Source organism: Tasmannia lanceolata, unplaced genomic scaffold, assembly GCF_043159265.1.
Source record: "Tasmannia lanceolata isolate RefF3 unplaced genomic scaffold, GAP_Taslan_0.1 ptg000025l, whole genome shotgun sequence".
NCBI lineage: Eukaryota > Viridiplantae > Streptophyta > Magnoliopsida > Canellales > Winteraceae > Tasmannia > Tasmannia lanceolata.
The window spans coordinates 5,957,902-5,975,679 of NW_027518702.1; the positions used below are offsets into that span (position 1 = coordinate 5,957,902).

The 17,778-nt window shown below is 39.9% G+C and overlaps 1 protein-coding gene and 1 pseudogene across 1 annotated transcript; both read right to left on the reverse strand.

Annotated features, from left to right (window-relative positions):
- Nucleotides 1–1,438: 1,438 nt before the first annotated feature.
- Nucleotides 1,439–2,748, reverse strand: LOC143857572 (alpha-terpineol synthase, chloroplastic pseudogene; annotated as a pseudogene).
- A 12,392-nt stretch (nt 2,749–15,140) lies between these two features.
- LOC143858083 (peroxidase 43-like) lies at nt 15,141–17,648 on the reverse strand. Its single transcript, XM_077368687.1, has 4 exons — nt 17,361–17,648; nt 16,868–17,047; nt 16,594–16,756; nt 15,141–15,721 (listed from the first exon to the last, which is right to left on the reverse strand). Exons 1-4 carry the CDS (start codon nt 17,589–17,591, stop codon nt 15,300–15,302), a joined length of 996 nt encoding a protein of 331 aa, XP_077224802.1. The 5' UTR covers nt 17,592–17,648; the 3' UTR covers nt 15,141–15,299.
- Between the last annotated feature and the right edge of the window lie 130 nt (nt 17,649–17,778).

Here is a 17,778-nt window from a genome sequence, read left to right on the forward strand (position 1 = left end):
CCTCTCTAAACACTAAAAGACAAGATGGGTGAGCGAAAACATCAAAATATGGTTGTGGTGATATCATTTCCCTACATACACACACACATATATATATATATATATATATATATATATATTTTAAAAAAAAAATTATATGAGAATTACACATCACATTTTTTGACTTTTTTTAACAAATGCACCCATTCAACTCATGTAATTTCAATCCTACCCCCTCCTTTATGCTTTTAACAAAGGCACCCATTAAATCATATAATTTCAATCCTACCCCCTTCTTTATGCTTTTAACAAAGGCACCCATTAAAGCCATATAATTTCAATCTTACCCCCTCCTTTATGGTTTTTTAATAAAAAATCTATAGGGTGATCTTAACCATCCGATTTAAGAGGAATTATGGAAACATCTATAGATTGGAGGGCTAGGATCAGCCTATGGAAATGATTTTTGGGGCACAACCTATTTATGTTGTGTTCCATCACATGGATGGTTTGGATCAACCTATGACGTGGTCCGTACAGTTCTTTGTCGGCCCGTGCATCGCACGGGTTTTCTCCTAGTATATATATATATGAGGAGTTCCTGAGGTTAACCTCATATAAGCTTATATGAGGTGGCGCTCACAAATAGGCGCCCACTTTGTTTGGATGATCCAAACCATTCATTTGCAAGGCCCCATCATAGATAGGGTGTGTACAGAAAATCAGCTCCATTGGATCATCCTAACCCCTTCAAAAGTGGAGGAAAAAATGGACAGATTTGTGGACAAAAAGTGTCTATCCATTTTGCCCTCCACTTTTGGATGGGTTAGGATGATCCAATGGAGCTGATTTTTTGTATACACCATATCTATGATGAGGCCTTTCAAATGAATACTTTGGATCATCCTAACCAATGTGGGCCCCTTATGTTTTGTGAGCGCCACCTCATATAAGCTATATGAGGTTAACCTTAGGAACCTCTCTCTCTCTCTCTCTCTCTCTCTCTCTATATATATATATATATATATATATATATATATATATATATATATATATATATATATATATATATATATATATATGCATTTTTTGGGTGATCCTAAGCATTCATTTGAAAGGCCCCATCATGTTTGGGGTGTGTACCAAAAATCAACTCCTTTCGATCAACCTAAACATTCCATTTGTGGGGTGAAAAAATGGGCATATTTGTGGACAAACAGTATCTGTCCATTTTCTCACCTACACGCGCGCACACACGTGTTTTGGCAATTTTGTAAAACAGATTTTGAAAGATAGATGGATAGTGATAGATGGTTAAGGGTAATCAGTGAAATTTTAAGTCAACCCATAAGTGACATTTTTGTCATAAAAAAGAGAGACAAAAGACAGAGACAAAGACGTTGAAAGATGGATGGATAGGGATAGATCATAGATGTACAAGATGATATCTCGTAGGCTCTTACCTGGATGTGTCTTTAATATTGTCCTGGTAGATGGCTTGCACCATGTTGAAATCCAGTTTAGCCAACTCAAATAACAAAGGGTTCATATCAGCTTCTCTCATGTATGTTTCTATGTGCCACCTAGTCCCTAACCTTGCCATCCTCCAATGGAAAGGAAGCTCCAGCGCATGCTCAACATGTATTTTCAGGTTTTGGTCCATGATCTTCCCTTTGAGATCATTAAGATGTCTGGTGGTGAAATCTCTGGCCCCCTCCAATACAGTCTCCCCTTCGAAAGCTAGATAGGAAGCTTCATATAAACTCAACATCCCCTTTATATCTTCACAGAGAGATTCCTTGAAGTCGCCCTTCTTGTCCTTGAAGCCATTAAAAATATCTGTCTCCTCACAAACACTAAAAAAGTTAGAGATCATAGAAGGCAGCTTATAAGCATAATTGTGTTCATAAGTGTATATTTACCTTGTGAGACCTCAAACCCATGCTGTCTTAGGAGTCTAAATCGGAGAGCGGCTGCGTAGAGTTCATTTTCGTTCCCCATCTGCTCCATGGATATGATACTTAAAGCTTCATTGATCTCCTTCTTGAAATGATATCCCAAACCGAGGCGTTGAAGGGTATCGATCAACTTCAATCTAGATATAGGTTGGTCCACTTTTTTTAATAAACACGTCACCTCTTCCTTCAGAATCTCAATCCGTTTCTCGAACATCTCACCCTGCATAATGAACGTAATACGTTAGTATGGAGGAGGAACTCTAGTTAATTACAAATTTGTTGGTGCAAAAATCCTACACTCTACTTCTACAAGAGAAGAAATATCCTTCAATCAAAGGTTTTCGAATGCTTGTCTAATTTATAAAAATGTGCCACTTTCTTTTGAAATTTGAAATATGGGTGTAAACTAGATTACATGTTACGAGCCTTGAGTGGAACCGGGTATTGAACTGTCGTGGGGCTGGATAATAAAATTAACTATTAGGTAAACCGGATCTCTAACATGAACTGAAATTGTATGCCGTATGAAACTAGATTTGAATTGGTACCAGACATATGTAGTGATTGTGTTCAATGGATTAATTACCGTATAATCACTCTTTAGTGAATGTATGAAGTCGAAATCTCCAAAGCTTTGTGGCCAGTTTGCTGTTCGTCGAATTATCATCGGCTCCAAGGTTTCAGCACTTAGAACACATGTAATGTGCTTAGCCAACTTTACATTGCTCCGAGTTGTGCGAAAAGGCACAAGAGAAGGTGACAAGCGTGCAAAGGAGCAAGGAGTGGAGAGTGAGAGGAGAGGAAGAGCCATCTTAGGTAAGCTATGATTATTAGACTAATGATTGCGTTTATTTATAGCCTCTTCCATCTCATGTAACATGAGAGATGGGACAGCATCATATAACATTTTAGCCACATGTAAAACTATAGATTATTTGTATCGTGACCTGGGTGGAACAAAACAAGGATCTCAGACGTAGTTTTCTCTAAAAAGAAAATAAAAACTGGGCTCCAGCACGTGATATATGCATAATGTTAGCCAATAACCTAAAGATTACACATTAGATAATTCTTGTTATGTCATACTTGAATCTGAACGAATCTGATGTTCAAACAAAGGAAAAACTTAGTTTTAATGTCACGACATGGGTGTCGTATTATTCGGGCAAAGAGGGTGCATTTCACGTTTGCTAGCTGAATCAAGGCGCTTATGATTGTTATTTAATTTGAGAATTCATATGGTGTAAGCCCATATAGTCCCGCATTTTTCAAAAAGTACTCTACGGACCACATCATAGGATGATCCAAACCGTCCTTGTGATGGAACACAAAGTAAATAAGTTGTTCCTCAAAAATCATTTCCATAGGATGATCCTAGCCCTCCGATCTATAGAGGTTTCCATAATATGCAGTTCCTCTATAGATTGGAGGGATGGAATAATCCTATGGAAATGATTTTTTGGGCACAACCTATTTACGTTATGGCCCATCACATGGATAGTTTGGATCATCATATTGTGTGGTCTCTACAGTACTTTTTGAAAAATACGGGAGTATAAGGGCTTACACCATATTAAAAACTCATTTAATAATTTGAAAGGGATTTTGCTAGGGACTCTTGCCAAAAGCATTTTGCGGCTGGCTGTAGCATGAGGGAGCCGACACCTTGGATGAATTAAATGAATAAGGCAAAAATATATTGGAACTTTTTTTATGGTGGATGTTTTTGCACGTGAGGCCCTACCATTTTACACCAGGTACGTAGACATGGAGATTTTATATGGTGGCTGAGCTTTACATGTAAAGGTCGGAAAGAGAAAACCCTCCTACCTTCGATTTTTGATCCAACAAAAGCCCCCTATTTTGACTTTTTGTTGGATAAAAAATAGTAGAGGGGAGTTTTCTCTCTCCGCACTTGTATCCACACGGTCAACCACCATATAATATCTCGTAGATATGATGGGGCTCATAATTTTATACCATGTCAGCTTATAGCTTATACCTTGTACGTTTATATGAGGATCCATGATGGATCTGGACAGGTTAAAAATAACAAGAGGCCATAGTACACCATGAGTCAATGAATCCAGTGATATAATGATCCGTGGGTCAGTATAGACGGGTCACTAAAACTCAGACCCGTGCCTGCAAATTTGCGGGTGGTTCGGGTTGACCCGCCAGCACGGGTCGCATTTGCCAGGTCTATGTATAACCTGCCCCCCTTATGCATAATGCCCCCCTTATGTATAACCTGCCCCCCCTTATCAATAAATCCTGGCTCCGCCACTGCATGTAACATGAGAGATGGTAGAGCATCATCTCACTATATTTTTCACGATGGGAGGAGATGGTAGAGCATCATCTCACTATATTTTTCACGATGGGAGGAGTGGGTAGAAACTTTCTTGTACCCCTTTTTACATGTAAAACTTACTTGAAGGTGAAGGAATATGCTCTTGCGCAAAACAAGACATGGGTAGCATAAGAGGTTTTCAATGTCGTTGATGGGGTTAAAATCAAATTGTCGACAAGATGAAAACTCTAGGCACGTAGACTTCTCTAGGCACAAGGGACCACCATCACCCATGAGCCTACTAACATTAATTTAAGTACGCTATATTTCTGCCACCTCACCGGCGAACGCTGCCTCACAGGAACAAGTCACATCTGTTAACCGCCCAAAGAGGAGAACACATCCCGAACCTTCCAATCACCTCCACTTCATAAACCCACCACTTTAGCGATCGTGCCACTGCCCTGCATGTGGTGTCCAATCAACTTCATTCCTAGGCGACCGTACCTTGCCAGGAGTCGATACTACGAAACAACAATTAACACGCCGCCACATTGCTGTCACATCACTTACCCTGGAATACAGAACCTCTGCTTATAAAAAGGAACCCTCCTCTCCAAAGCTGAGGTAACACATTACATTCCTTTGCTAAGATCTCATTCTATTGATCTCAAAACTGACTTGAGTATCTGAGGGTCCCCTGGAGTTCCAACTCCGGGTGGTCCCTAAACTGTTGTATGTGAGCGCAGGTAATAGGGAGCTAACCTTTGGCATCGGACGACATTTGGGATCGGTACCATCAGAGCCATTCGTTTTCTTGGTCGATTTGAGCACCAACAGATTGGTGCCCACCGTGACGCCCGACAGAGCCTCTTTGATAAACGAGAGCTTAGCACCATGCTGATGAACACTTGATCAACATTCCGTGATAATCCCCAGGTTCACAAAATCCTCCCCCAGTGCTAGCCGCATTGGCGAGAGGAACTACATTACTTCCCCCTTCAGCAACGTTTTTCCAAAACCAAGATGGCGAGCGGATAGATCGTCTACCCCAACAAATGGAATATTTAACTACCCTGGTACATCACCTAGCTACCATTTCAGAGCGGAGAATGGCGGAGCAGGGCCACTGTTCCCCACTTGATGACTACCGATGGCCCACCGCGACTGATGCAGGATGAACGAATGTTGAACTGAAATTACACACTAATATCAGATCTAATATGTGATGGATCTATAGAAGAAACACTGGGGTTGAGATGGGTTGGTAAAAATTAGGGGTTTGGGTCCTAAATAGTTTATTAGTTTGGGGAAATATTCCTAGCAGGTTTAGGATAGGGTTGGAGTGGTACAAACATATGCCGTGAAGTTGTTGAAGGGTTCTAGGAAGGTCTAAAATTAGTTTTTGGGAAAAAACAAAAAGGGCTCAAGGCATAAATGTGTTTGCATGGTGTTTCTAAGTTGGATAAAGTTTTTTTACGGATATTATAGGGGTTTTGGGTAGAAGAAATAAAAATACAAGATAGGTTTAGGGTTTCCGGGAAGGTGGTTTATGGGATAAAAAATAAAAGAGAATTGAGAAAAATAGTAAATCAATAGATGACAAGTAATAAAAGTATGCTACTTATCTCAAGACTTCACACCATGAGTTTCTTTCATTGTATTCCTGATGACCTGTCAGCTTAGGCAAAGAGAAACTTGGTTCTTCCGCTTCCTTGTCTGTAGGCTTCTACTTGTGTATCCTTGAGCAACTAGTAAAAATTTGGCAAGGGTCCCCACATTACGATTGATGACTTCTCGGTGTAATCTGAAGCTCCTGCTAACTACGTCGAACGACTTTCCTCTTCCAGGCGTTTTGTATGATGTTTTTTGCTCTCGTGATTCTCATATAATGTTCACGAATTAACTTCTGTCGGAACCAGCTTTGAAGGATGATAACCGCATTCTGAATCCTCATGTAAAAATTATGAGGTAAGTATCATCGAAACCAAATTTTTATCATGATAGTGATTCTGGTACGTTGCTCTAATGGCACACTCTCTATGAAAGGTATCAACAATGATTTTTCCAGTACAAACTTTGGACTCTGTGCAACTTGTGGAATCTTGTCCAGAAGGGGTGCATAAAAATCTTGGTGAGTACAATCCAAGTGACATAGAAACCCATCAAATTTGGAGTTTAAGTTTTCCAATATCTCAGCTATTCGATCTTCAGTGCATCTAGACAATATAATTTTGATGTAGGCTCTAATACCAAATTGATGCAGGATGGATTTGTGGGAGGAGGATGAAGGAATATTTGCAATAGAAGGGATCTAAATTTCTACAGAAAATCTTAAGAGCAGATTGGAAAAAGGGTCGTACGGAACAATCCTACCGTTTGATTGACTTGATTCTTGTTTATGTGGTAGAGGATACTATGGGAACGAATATCCAATTTTGGTACAAATCTGATTGTCTGATCATTAATTTGGGTGAAAAAAAGGATCTGGAATTTTGGTAAACCGATGGTCTAAATCTGATTTTGGGATCAATTTCAGCCGTTGGATTACTTCAGATTTTGAATATGTCAGAACAACCTATAAGAAGCAACAAATACTAAAGTTTGGCCTCAATCAGACCGTTGGATGGTCTGATTGGGACTGATCTGCAAAAATTGATTAAGAAAGAGCTGATTTATGTTAGGGAAGAGATTTATGAACCCCCCCCCCCCTAAAAAAAAAAGAAGGAAAAAGAAACATGAGAGAAAGATAGAAATGAAGGTTGGAATCTCACCAACCAAAACCCAAGGCATCGCACCATAGGGAAGAAGTAGACATCACATTCACATAAAAGGAAAAACTTCAAATCTCTTTTTCATTCAACATAGCACAACATAGCATCCTTATAAGTATCCTAAGGCTTACAATATATATAAGAAGGAATAAGTGAACTAGAAAGTTCTAAAATCCTAAAGAAAAAATCAATACTTTTGGACCAAAATACCCTCTTATGTGCTTCCTACGTAAAAATCCCGTAATAGTCATGTGAGACCTCTTTAAAACATACATAGCTCAAAGAACTTAAGCTATTTTTATAGCAAAAGACTCTAATACTCCTAGTATAACTTAAAGCAATTAAAAGACACATAAAGCACACTTAAAAATTAAAATATGACCCAACGATGGTCCCCAATATCCTTCCCCATTTGAAAAGATTCGACCTCGTCGAATAAAATTATTAGCATGATGAGTAAGAGTTCTTCAACTGGAATCCTCATACGTGTCGCATACGGTTGTCCTTTCCAACGAACTAGGTACTTCCAACGCACAAGTAGCTTTAGGGAATCATGTCGTTGGTTTAAAGTAGTGCGATCACCATGTGCACATCCTCTAGCCGCGGACGGGGTCACCCCATCTAACCTCCCGACGTTCCCGTACATCGCCAACACCCTACGCCGGCGACATTCTTGCTCACAATCCCCATCATGACCGTTCAATGTAGCTAGCCATAACAAGGGTAATATAATGATAGTCTACATGCGCCGACATGTAGGAGCTCTGCACAATGGTCATCAAAGTATTAAGTGGATAAGAAATCGGTGAAGAAACAAATTCGAAAGGCGATGGATCAACTCCACTCGAGTTACGGGAACCACCGTTCCTTGAGATTTCAAGATTCCACCTCTCCCGAAATACGGCGACTCCACAGACCCGAAGAAACACCTAAACTTGGTCAAGTGCACCATGTGCATTACCAGAGCTGATGACATCACCACGTGTTGGTTATTCCCAACTGTTATGAAGAAAACTGCTCCTGTATGGCTCTCATTACTCTAGCGCGGCTCCGTTGTCTCTTTCAAGCAACTGGAAAAGTAGCTTACAATGCAATTTGCAACCGCCCGAGGTCATCCTGTAACAAAAACCTCATATTGAATCTAAGGCAGCGGAAAAGCGAATCCCTCAGGAGCTACCTCAGTTGATTCAACACTACTGCCCTGGAGAGCAAAGGCCTAGATGATCGATTTTCCTGATTTGGTTTCGAGCCTGGGCTGCATTCATCTGCTCCATTTCGTGATTCTCTATGGAAGACACCAGCCAAAAGCATGGCTCATCCCCATAGATGATGGGACAAATATATCAACTATGAGAATCATGAGCTCGCGCCTAAGGAATTGGAGGCGGCCTTTTTCTCCACTGAAAAAGGAGCGTAGACGAAACCCAGTTCAAAGGGGCCATGGCAACCCCCCCACAGGAGGTATTAACCCCAAGGCAGAATAAAAGCCCGCCCAGGCGGTTCAAAAGTTCACACCGCTTAAGAGAAGAAGAAACTGGCATCCAATCACAATACCGAAATCACTTATGGCATCTTGTTCTTCGAAAGAACTAAGGGCACGATTCCGGAACCCGGATTGTCCAACGATCCATAAGGGTCTAAAGAGTAATGAGTGAGATAGGCACAGGGATCCAATGGTCAATTCTGTAAGACCCATAAAGGTCCCTACTGTCAGAGGCGGAGCCAGGAATTTGCTTGAGGAGGGGCAGAACATGGGTGAGGCCCATTACTCTTTTACACTAGAGGGTTTCTCCCAAGTAAAAAAGGGGGCTAGTATAACTTTTCCCTTACATTTCATGTAGTGGGGCCATTAAGATCATTAAGATGTCTGGTGGTGAAATCTCTGGCCCCTCCAATACAGTCTCCCCTTCGAAAGCTAGATAGGAAGCTTCATATAAACTCAACATCCCCTTTATATCTTCACAGAGAGATTCCTTGAAGTCGCCCTTCTTGTCCTTGAAGCCATTAAAAATATCTGTCTCCTCACAAACACTAAAAAAGTTAGAGATCATAGAAGGCAGCTTATAAGCATAATTGTGTTCATTAGTGTATATTTACCTTGTGAGACCTCAAACCCATGCTGTCTTAGGAGTCTAAATCGGAGAGCGGCCGCGTAGAGTTCATTTTCGTTCCCCATCTGCTCCATGGATATGATACTTAAAGCTTCCTTGATCTCCTTCTTGAAATGATATCCCAAACCGAGGCGTTGAAGGGTATCGATCAACTTCAATCTAGATATAGGTTGGTCCACTTTTTTTAATAAACACGTCACCTCTTCCTTCAGAATCTCAATCCGTTTCTCGTACATCTCACCCTGCATAATGAACGTAATACGTTAGTATGAAGGAAGAACTCTAGTTAATTACAAATTTGTTGGTGCAAAAATCCTACACTCTACTTCTACAAGAGAGGAAATATCCTTCAATCAAAGGTTTTCGAATGCTTGTCTAATTTATAAAAATGTGCCACTTTCTTTTGAAATTTGAAATATGGGTGTAAACTAGATTACATGTTACGAGCCTTGAGTGGAACCGGGTATTGAACTGTCGTGGGGCTGGATAATAAAATTAACTATTAGGTAAACCGGATCTCTAACATGTACTGAAATTGTATGCCGTACTGGCGTCAATGGGACGATATGAAACTAGATTTGAATTGGTACCAGACATATGTAGTGATTGTGTTCAATGGATTAATTACCGTATAATCACTCTTTAGTGAATGTATGAAGTCGAAATCTCCAAAGCTTTGTGGCCAGTTTGCTGTTCGCCGAATTATCGTCGGCTCCAAGGTTTCAGCACTTAGAACACATGTAATGCGCTTAGCCAACTTTACATTGCTCTGGGTTGTGCGAAAAGGCACAAGAGAAGGTGACAAGCGCGCAAAGGAGCAAGGAGTGGAGAGTGAGAGGAGAGGAAGAGCCATCTTATGTAAGCTATGATTATTAGACTGATGATTGAGTTTATTTATAGCCTCTTCCATCTCATGTAACATGAGAGATGGGACAGCATCATATAACTATATTTTTCATAATGGGAGGAGTAGGTGGTACAAAAGTTACTCTTTTTAGTCACATGTAAAACTATAGATTATTTGCATCGTATCCTGGGTGGTACAAAACAAGGATCTCAGACGTAGTTTTCTTTAAAAAGAAAATAAAAACTGGGCTCCCCCACGTGATATATGCATAATATTAGCTAATAACCTAAAGATTACTTGAATCTGTAGGAATCTGATGCTCAAACAAAGAAAAAAACTTAATTAGTTTCAACTTCACGACATGGGTGTCGTATTATTCGGGCAAAGAGGGTCCATTTCACGTTTGCTTCATCAAGGCGCTATAGATCGGAGGGATGGAATAATCCTATGGAAATGGTTTTTTGGGCACAACCTATTTACTTTGTGGCCCATCACATGGACGGTTTGGATCATCCTATAGTGTGGTTATACAATACATTTTGAAAAATACGGGACTATAAGGGCTTACACCATATAAAATTTCATTTAGATATTTTATATGGTGTAAGCCCATATTGTCTTGTATTTTTTCAGAAAGTATAGTACGGACCACATCATAGGATGATCCAAGCCGTCCATGTGATGGAACCCAGAGTAAATAGGTTGTTCCCCAAAAATCATTTCCAGAGGATGATCCTAGACCTCCGATCTATAGAGGTTTTCATGATATGCAGTTCCTCTATAGATCGGAAGGATGGAATAATCCTATGGAAATGGTTTTTTGGGCACAACCTATTTACGTTGTGGCCCATCACATGGACGGTTTGGATCATCCTATAGTGTGGTCTGTACAATACTTTTTGAAAAATACAGACTATAAGGCCTTACACCGTATAAAATTTCATTTAATAATTTGAAAGGGATTTTGCTAGGGACACTTGCCAAAAGCATTTTGCGGCTGGCTGTAGCATGAGGAGCAGACACCTCGGATGAATTAAATGAATAAGACAAAAATATATTGGAACTTTTTTCTAATGGTGGATTTTTTTGCACGTGAGGCCCCACCATTTTACACCAGGTATGTAGATATGATAGGGCTCGTAATTTTATACACTGCTTTGATGGGATCATGCCCAGCATCTCCACCCAAACTCATGCATAGCGTGGGGCCCAACATTTTACACCCATGATGGGCACGCCATCTCCACCCTAATCTGAACTTTGAGGAATGCTAATAGAGTGAAGGGTTTTGCGTGCAAAAACAGGGGTGGGTCCACATTGTTGGAGGATCCAAAGCATTCATTTGGATGGCCTTTTCATGTATAGGGTGTCCACCAAAAATCAGCTCATCTTAGGGTGTCCATTTGTGGGGTGAAAAAATTGGCAGATTAGTGGACAAACAGTATCTGACCATTTTCACCCCCACAAATAGACACCCTATGATGATCCAATGAAGCTGATTTTTAGTACACACCCCATCAATGATGGGGCCTTTCAAATGAATGCTTAGGATCACCCCAATAATGTGGCCCCACCCTTGTTTCCTGCACTCGAGCGCGGGAACCCTTTTCTCTTTCTAATATGAACGAGACTATTTTGGTGGCCATGAAAGATAAGCCTTGTTATGGTATTCTTTTTCCCTCAGCTCCAAGCTAAGATTTATTTTGGGAAGATTTCTTCCTTGAATTTTATCCAATGAAGTGGGTTGGGTTGGGTTTTTCCAGGTCGGGTTTTGGGTCTGGTTGGGATTTTGTAACCCGACTTGCAAATTGGTTGGGTCGGGTTGGGGTATCGGGCAACCTGACTTGAATTGTAACCCGGCATATTTTGTTATGTTTTTTTATTTTTTCAACTTTTTACCTTTTTAGACTTTATTTCATAGAGTTTTAGACTTGTAACTTTGTCAATTGTTAGTCCCTGTTTGTTTTGGATTTTGAGAACCGATTGTGAGTCAAAAACTGATTCTTGGTGACTCACAATTGGTTCTCAAAATCCAAAACAACTCAGCTTAAGGTGGTTAGTGCCATCAAACAAATGACCAATAAACTTATACAACTAATCACGCCATAACTCAAAAATTGTTGGTACCATATCAAATCGGGTCAACCCGACCCAACCTAACCCAATCCAACCCGAATTGGAAATCTGGTTGGATTGAGGAAAATGTAAATCGGGTTGGGTTGGAAAAATAAATTCCTCGGGTTGGGTCAGGCTAGTCTCAACCCGACCCAAGTTGCCCCCCTAATTAGAGGGGGTTAGGGATGGAGAACACATGAGGAGAATACCAAAAATCCAAACCAAAACAGGAAAACAAACCTCGCGGACAGAACCCTCCACGGTCGATCGTACAGTTGACCTTCCCGCAGACACGGTTGACCGTCAATTATTTTTCGTAAGCAGTACCTTCGTCAATTGGCCATACGGTCGACCGTACGAGCCTATATTCCGTTTTCTGATTTTCGGAGCATTTTTTTTATTTCCCACAACTTTAAATGGCTATAACTTACACTCTGATCATCGAAATCAACCGTGGATGGATCCGTTGGAATCCTCATGACGAGGGGTTCCATCTTATACAATTCGACCATCGAAAAATCATCGGACGGCGATTGGAGGAGATCCAGGGTTTAGGGCAAAAATTGCATGCATCTTGTTTTCCGAGTTTCCTCAATGATCAAACTCGTGTTCCGTGGGATCTCTGTGACAAATAGACGCCGAGGAACATCGGCAAGGAGATAGAACACACCCATAGAGGAACATACGACGAGATCCAATCTTTAGAAAGGAAATACTGCCTACTTTCAACACTCCAAGAGCATGTTTACAAGATTTAGAAGGGCATTATACCATGATCTCAATTTCCGGCTTCAAAAGCCGATCTCCCTAGGTCTCCCACACGATTTCGATCCTCTTTAGCAGCCTCTTCTCTTAGGCTTTGCAAACTGTTTCTAGGATTTACCCAAAACTTGTAGCCGCCCCAACTTCCTAGCCGACACAATCCTTAGGTTGGTAGAAGCACGTACCCCAACAAAACTAAACTCCGGCTCCCCTGGAATCCAAAAGATGACTTGCTTATCACGGCAATCAATAGTGGCATGATAAGCAGACAACCAATTCATTCCTATTATAACATCAAAGTCCGTGATATCTAAGACTATTAAATCTGTCATCAAGTCCTTCCCCTCTATCCGCACTGGCACCGCTTGCAGATCTGATTTGAAACTTGTTCTTTCCCTATCGGGTTACTAATTGGCATGACAAAATCTGACAGTAGTGATAATCCATTCTCATGCACATATTCGGAAGATATAAAAGAATGTGTAGCACGAGGATCAATCAGAATACGAGCATATGATGTAACAACTGGTAAAAAACCTGATATTGAAGCCTCTTACGCCATAGCTTCCTGCTGAGTCATATTGAAAAGACAGCCTGTGGTGAGGGGTCTGCCGCCTCTCTGCTGACCTGAGGTCTGAGACTGTGCCGGCTGAGCACGGGTAGTCTACTGTTGCTGAACTGTAGAAACTCTAGAGGTATGAGTCTGTTTGCCGCTCTGCTGATTCATGGATCGAAATATAACATGCTTTCATGTTTCATATCGGCAATAGACATGTAGATAAAACACTACCATGATCCACAAGTGCTAACCGACCCCTACTCGATGGACTCTCAGAGTCGACCGAGCAGTGCTCAGTCGACTACCCAGAACCCAAATGGTGCTATTTGGTTTGGTTTTTCTTGTGAAAACCCCCAAAAAAACTTGTTTCCAGACATTAAACACATCCAAATCACTCTCTTGATTACCCTCTAAATCTATTAATGATTCGTGTCCTTTGACCATGGAAAATTTATCAAATCTTTAGGGGAAGAATGATCTTTTGGATCCCCACACCCCAAAATTGATCCAACAGATCTCTTCCCTTTTTTAAATCAATTTTTTTAATTCTAAAAGTGAGGTATCATCAAGAATTATCCCAAGTTTATGGTTTTCTTCCTTCAAATCCCCATCCATACATAGAGTAACAAACAAGGATTGGTTGGATGAGTTTTCATTGACTTAGCAAACCCACAATCTTAGGATAGATCTTGATTTCTCCCAATTCTATTACCAAACCAAAGATCTCTCGAGGATTTCATGCTTAAAATAGGAAAAACTACAAGAAACTGACTTGAACCCAACACATACTGGCAACAAAACGTTTTTTCTCTCTCAATTCTCTGGGGCCTCCACACGATTTTCACCAAGGAAAATTTCTGCAGGATTTTTTGTTCAACATGAGTATTTATAACTCTTTTTAAGAAGTCCTATTTGTTTAAAATAGAAAACCATAGTGGGGTTCAACTAGGAAACCTTCCTAAATTAATTCTCGTTAATTTTGGGTTTCCTTAATTCTTTGGGATAGAAATACCCCTCGCCAAAAGAATTTTAGTTTTTGGATATTTAGGAACTCTGCTTATGTTTTTCACAGCCTGTCCAAGCCGGGATAAAGGAGGAGGGTCGGCGTTAGGTTGGCAGCCAGCCGTAAACTTTGCCACCCTTCTATGAAATGCCTGATAGATTCTTTTGACATTCTTCTTGAAATTTTTCTAAAGGATTCATTTAGCCGACCCCAACTAGTTTGGGACAAATGCTTTGTTGAGTTGAGTTGAGTTGAGTTAAGGTATTTGGGGTGTTTCATCTGTTGACCACCTACAGTTGTGTGAGAACTCATGTTCCCTACATTGGGCCATTGGAAGATATCCAGTGAAATATTGGATTGACGGTCCAGATCAACCAAAAGTAGGGCTCAACTTACAAGAGCGTGCCTTACTAAAATAATCTGAGGTCATGTTCTAGGAAAGCATTTCTTTTAAATGTTATGGCACGAATTATTTAGACGAGTATGGCTAAAAAATGCATGGATTCGCCAACCTTTTAACTTTCATGCATGCATTAAAACAGATTTCGCTGTATCAACTCTTTCAATTGTATCTATCCGTAGTTCAAAAATTCAAGGGATTGAGTTCTTTATCTATTTTTCTTTCTTGTTTCTTTCATGGAACCATGACAAAACCTATTACTAGTTCCGAGATTTTTCACAATATCTGTGGATTTCAGCAACAATGGCTACAATTTCCGGTAAATGAAATAAAATAGAATTAGGGTTTCATGGTGAAATGTCATTCACGTGAGAGCAAACGTTTGTTACATGACTTAAACTGACAAAACTCTTTGACTGAAATTAGGGCTTTTACATAAACCACATATCTAACATGAACAACTAAAATAAGCAAAGTGGCACACTGGCACACCTCAGTTCAATTAAAGGCTGAACATACTCGTCGTATTTCACCTTGAGAACCCGTTTTTACACCAATCTGACCCATTTTCACGATCGAACTGATGAAATCCGACTCGAAAAATGGTCCAAAGATCGAACTCAAGAAACCGAAGTAAGAATTAATCACATGCTTTGTTGAATCATCATCGTAAAGCTTGGCATCGGACTCTAGCACGGCAAATCCGTCTCTAATGTTACGTAGGATCTGTGTGTCGAATGTTTGATCGCTTCCACGATCGAGACCCAATCGGATATTGACATTTCCATTTTGTGGGCATGTGGACTTGAGTTCTGGTAGAAATTGGGGGCTTATTGTTGGATCAGAGCCGCCCCCTGGGACGAAGTTATAGAGCCGATTATTCATGAAGAAGCATGCAGTGGTTCCAATGGTATGTGCACCTGAAAATTTAATTTCAAATTATCAAATGAGAACATTAGTGAATTTACGAAGTTCGACAAATAAAAAAGGGAAATGATATCATCACAACCATATTTTGGTATTTGCACTAACTCATATTGTCTTTTATCATTTAAAGAGCTGTCAAAGGTTATTACATTGTCCCTGAAAGCTCTCACAAGCCAATTCAAAACGAAAAGAAAAGCTGGGTTTGTGTAATTATTAAAACATGGTTGTGCTTAAATCATTTCCCATAAAAAATGATAGTAAAACTGAAATTACTATTGTAATAACCTTACAATTAGAAATTTTCAAATTCCACCAAAGTCAGTGTGTCCCATGCGTAGAAGAGTAGGAGTATATCAATGAGGACAAACTAGGATTGGTGAAAGTGCATGTATTTATGAGTGCCCATGCCAGCCCACTTATGCTTATTTATTTTTTCCTCTTTATTTTTTACTATGATAACTAAAATAAATTCAAACAAAAATAATGTTTAGAAATTTCTTTTGGAAAGTAGAATTCCTTTTATCATGTTTCTATTATAATTTTTATAGGTTACTGATAATTACACTACCATATTTTGATAATGAGACGAACCCACTTTGTCTTTTCCTTTTTAATTGGCTGCCGATAGCTTTTTGATGGGAATTACAATAGCCTCCCAAAACTGATTACATCGTATAGGACAAAGTGAGTTCGTCTCATTATTAAAACATCGAAGTGGGAATATCATTATATCAGTGGCCTTTTTATATTCCCTTTTAAATTATTTATAAGGATTATGTGTAATAATATCACCCTTTTCTCATCTAATTAGAGAGAGAGAGAGAGAGAGAGAGAGAGAGAGAGAGAGAGAGAGAGAGTTGGGTACCACTGAGAACAACTAGATCTTTATCTGTGAGCCCTTTCTCCCTGAATTTATCTTTGAGAAGTTGAACAGAATCACTGACATCGGGCATATTGTCGGCATCAGAAACATTAGATCTTCGGCCATCTCTGCGACCCGTCTCAACCTGGTAATCTGGTCCATTGCTCTATATCAAACAAAGTCACTAAACTTTAATAAACCATTGATCAAGCAATAAATTAATACATGAAGCCAAATTCAACTATGTATACAAATAAAGACTTATTTCTTCAGTTACCAAAACAATAGAGTCTCGAGCTGAAAGGGCTATAATGTCTGCACAAGAAACGACTCCTCTACATTCAGATTCCAATTGAGCCTTTGCTCTTTCTATGACTTCAAATCCACGAAGTCCTTGGTGACCAAATGCTCCTCTCTCCGCGTTTGGCTTGTTTATAAGTACTGATCCATCACACCCCTGAACAACATTTGCCAAATCGTGTTAATCAATTTAGTCTAATAACCCCATTTAGGCTAATAACCCATTCTTTAAAATAACCCAAGTGCATCACACCTAAACAACATTTGCCAAATCGTGTTAATCAAATTAGGCTAATAACCCATTTTACGCTAATAACCCATTTCATACTAATAACCCATTTCTTAAAATAACTTACATCACACCCCTAAACAACATTTGCCAAATCATGTTAATCAATTTAGGCTAATAACCCATTTCTTAAAATAACCCAAGTACATATATGTTGAGAGAGAGAGAGAGAGAGAGAGACCTGAACAAAGCAATCATGGAATTGGAGTCTAAGTAAAGCTGCAGCAATGGTGGGGTCAGAAAGAACAGCTTCTCTAACAACAGAACTGATGATAGATTCAGCATTAGGACATGTTGAGGAGTAGAAACCTACTTGGAGTTGCCCTTGTGAAGAGCCTATGTAGCTGAAACTGAGGGCTAGTAGCAAAGAATTATAGAAGAAAATGGTCATAACAGATGAAGAAAATGCCATGAGGAAGAGGAAGAGGTTTTGTGGGTGGAGTGGGCAAATGTCAGAACATATACTCTGATTTTAGTGGTGTTACTAACTGAACACATGCGCCTGTATTTATTACGAAAAACCTTTGTGAGCGAATGTTTCTCTATCTGACCTGGTTTTGATAACGACACTCCTCACTTTACTAGTCACCTTCTTACCA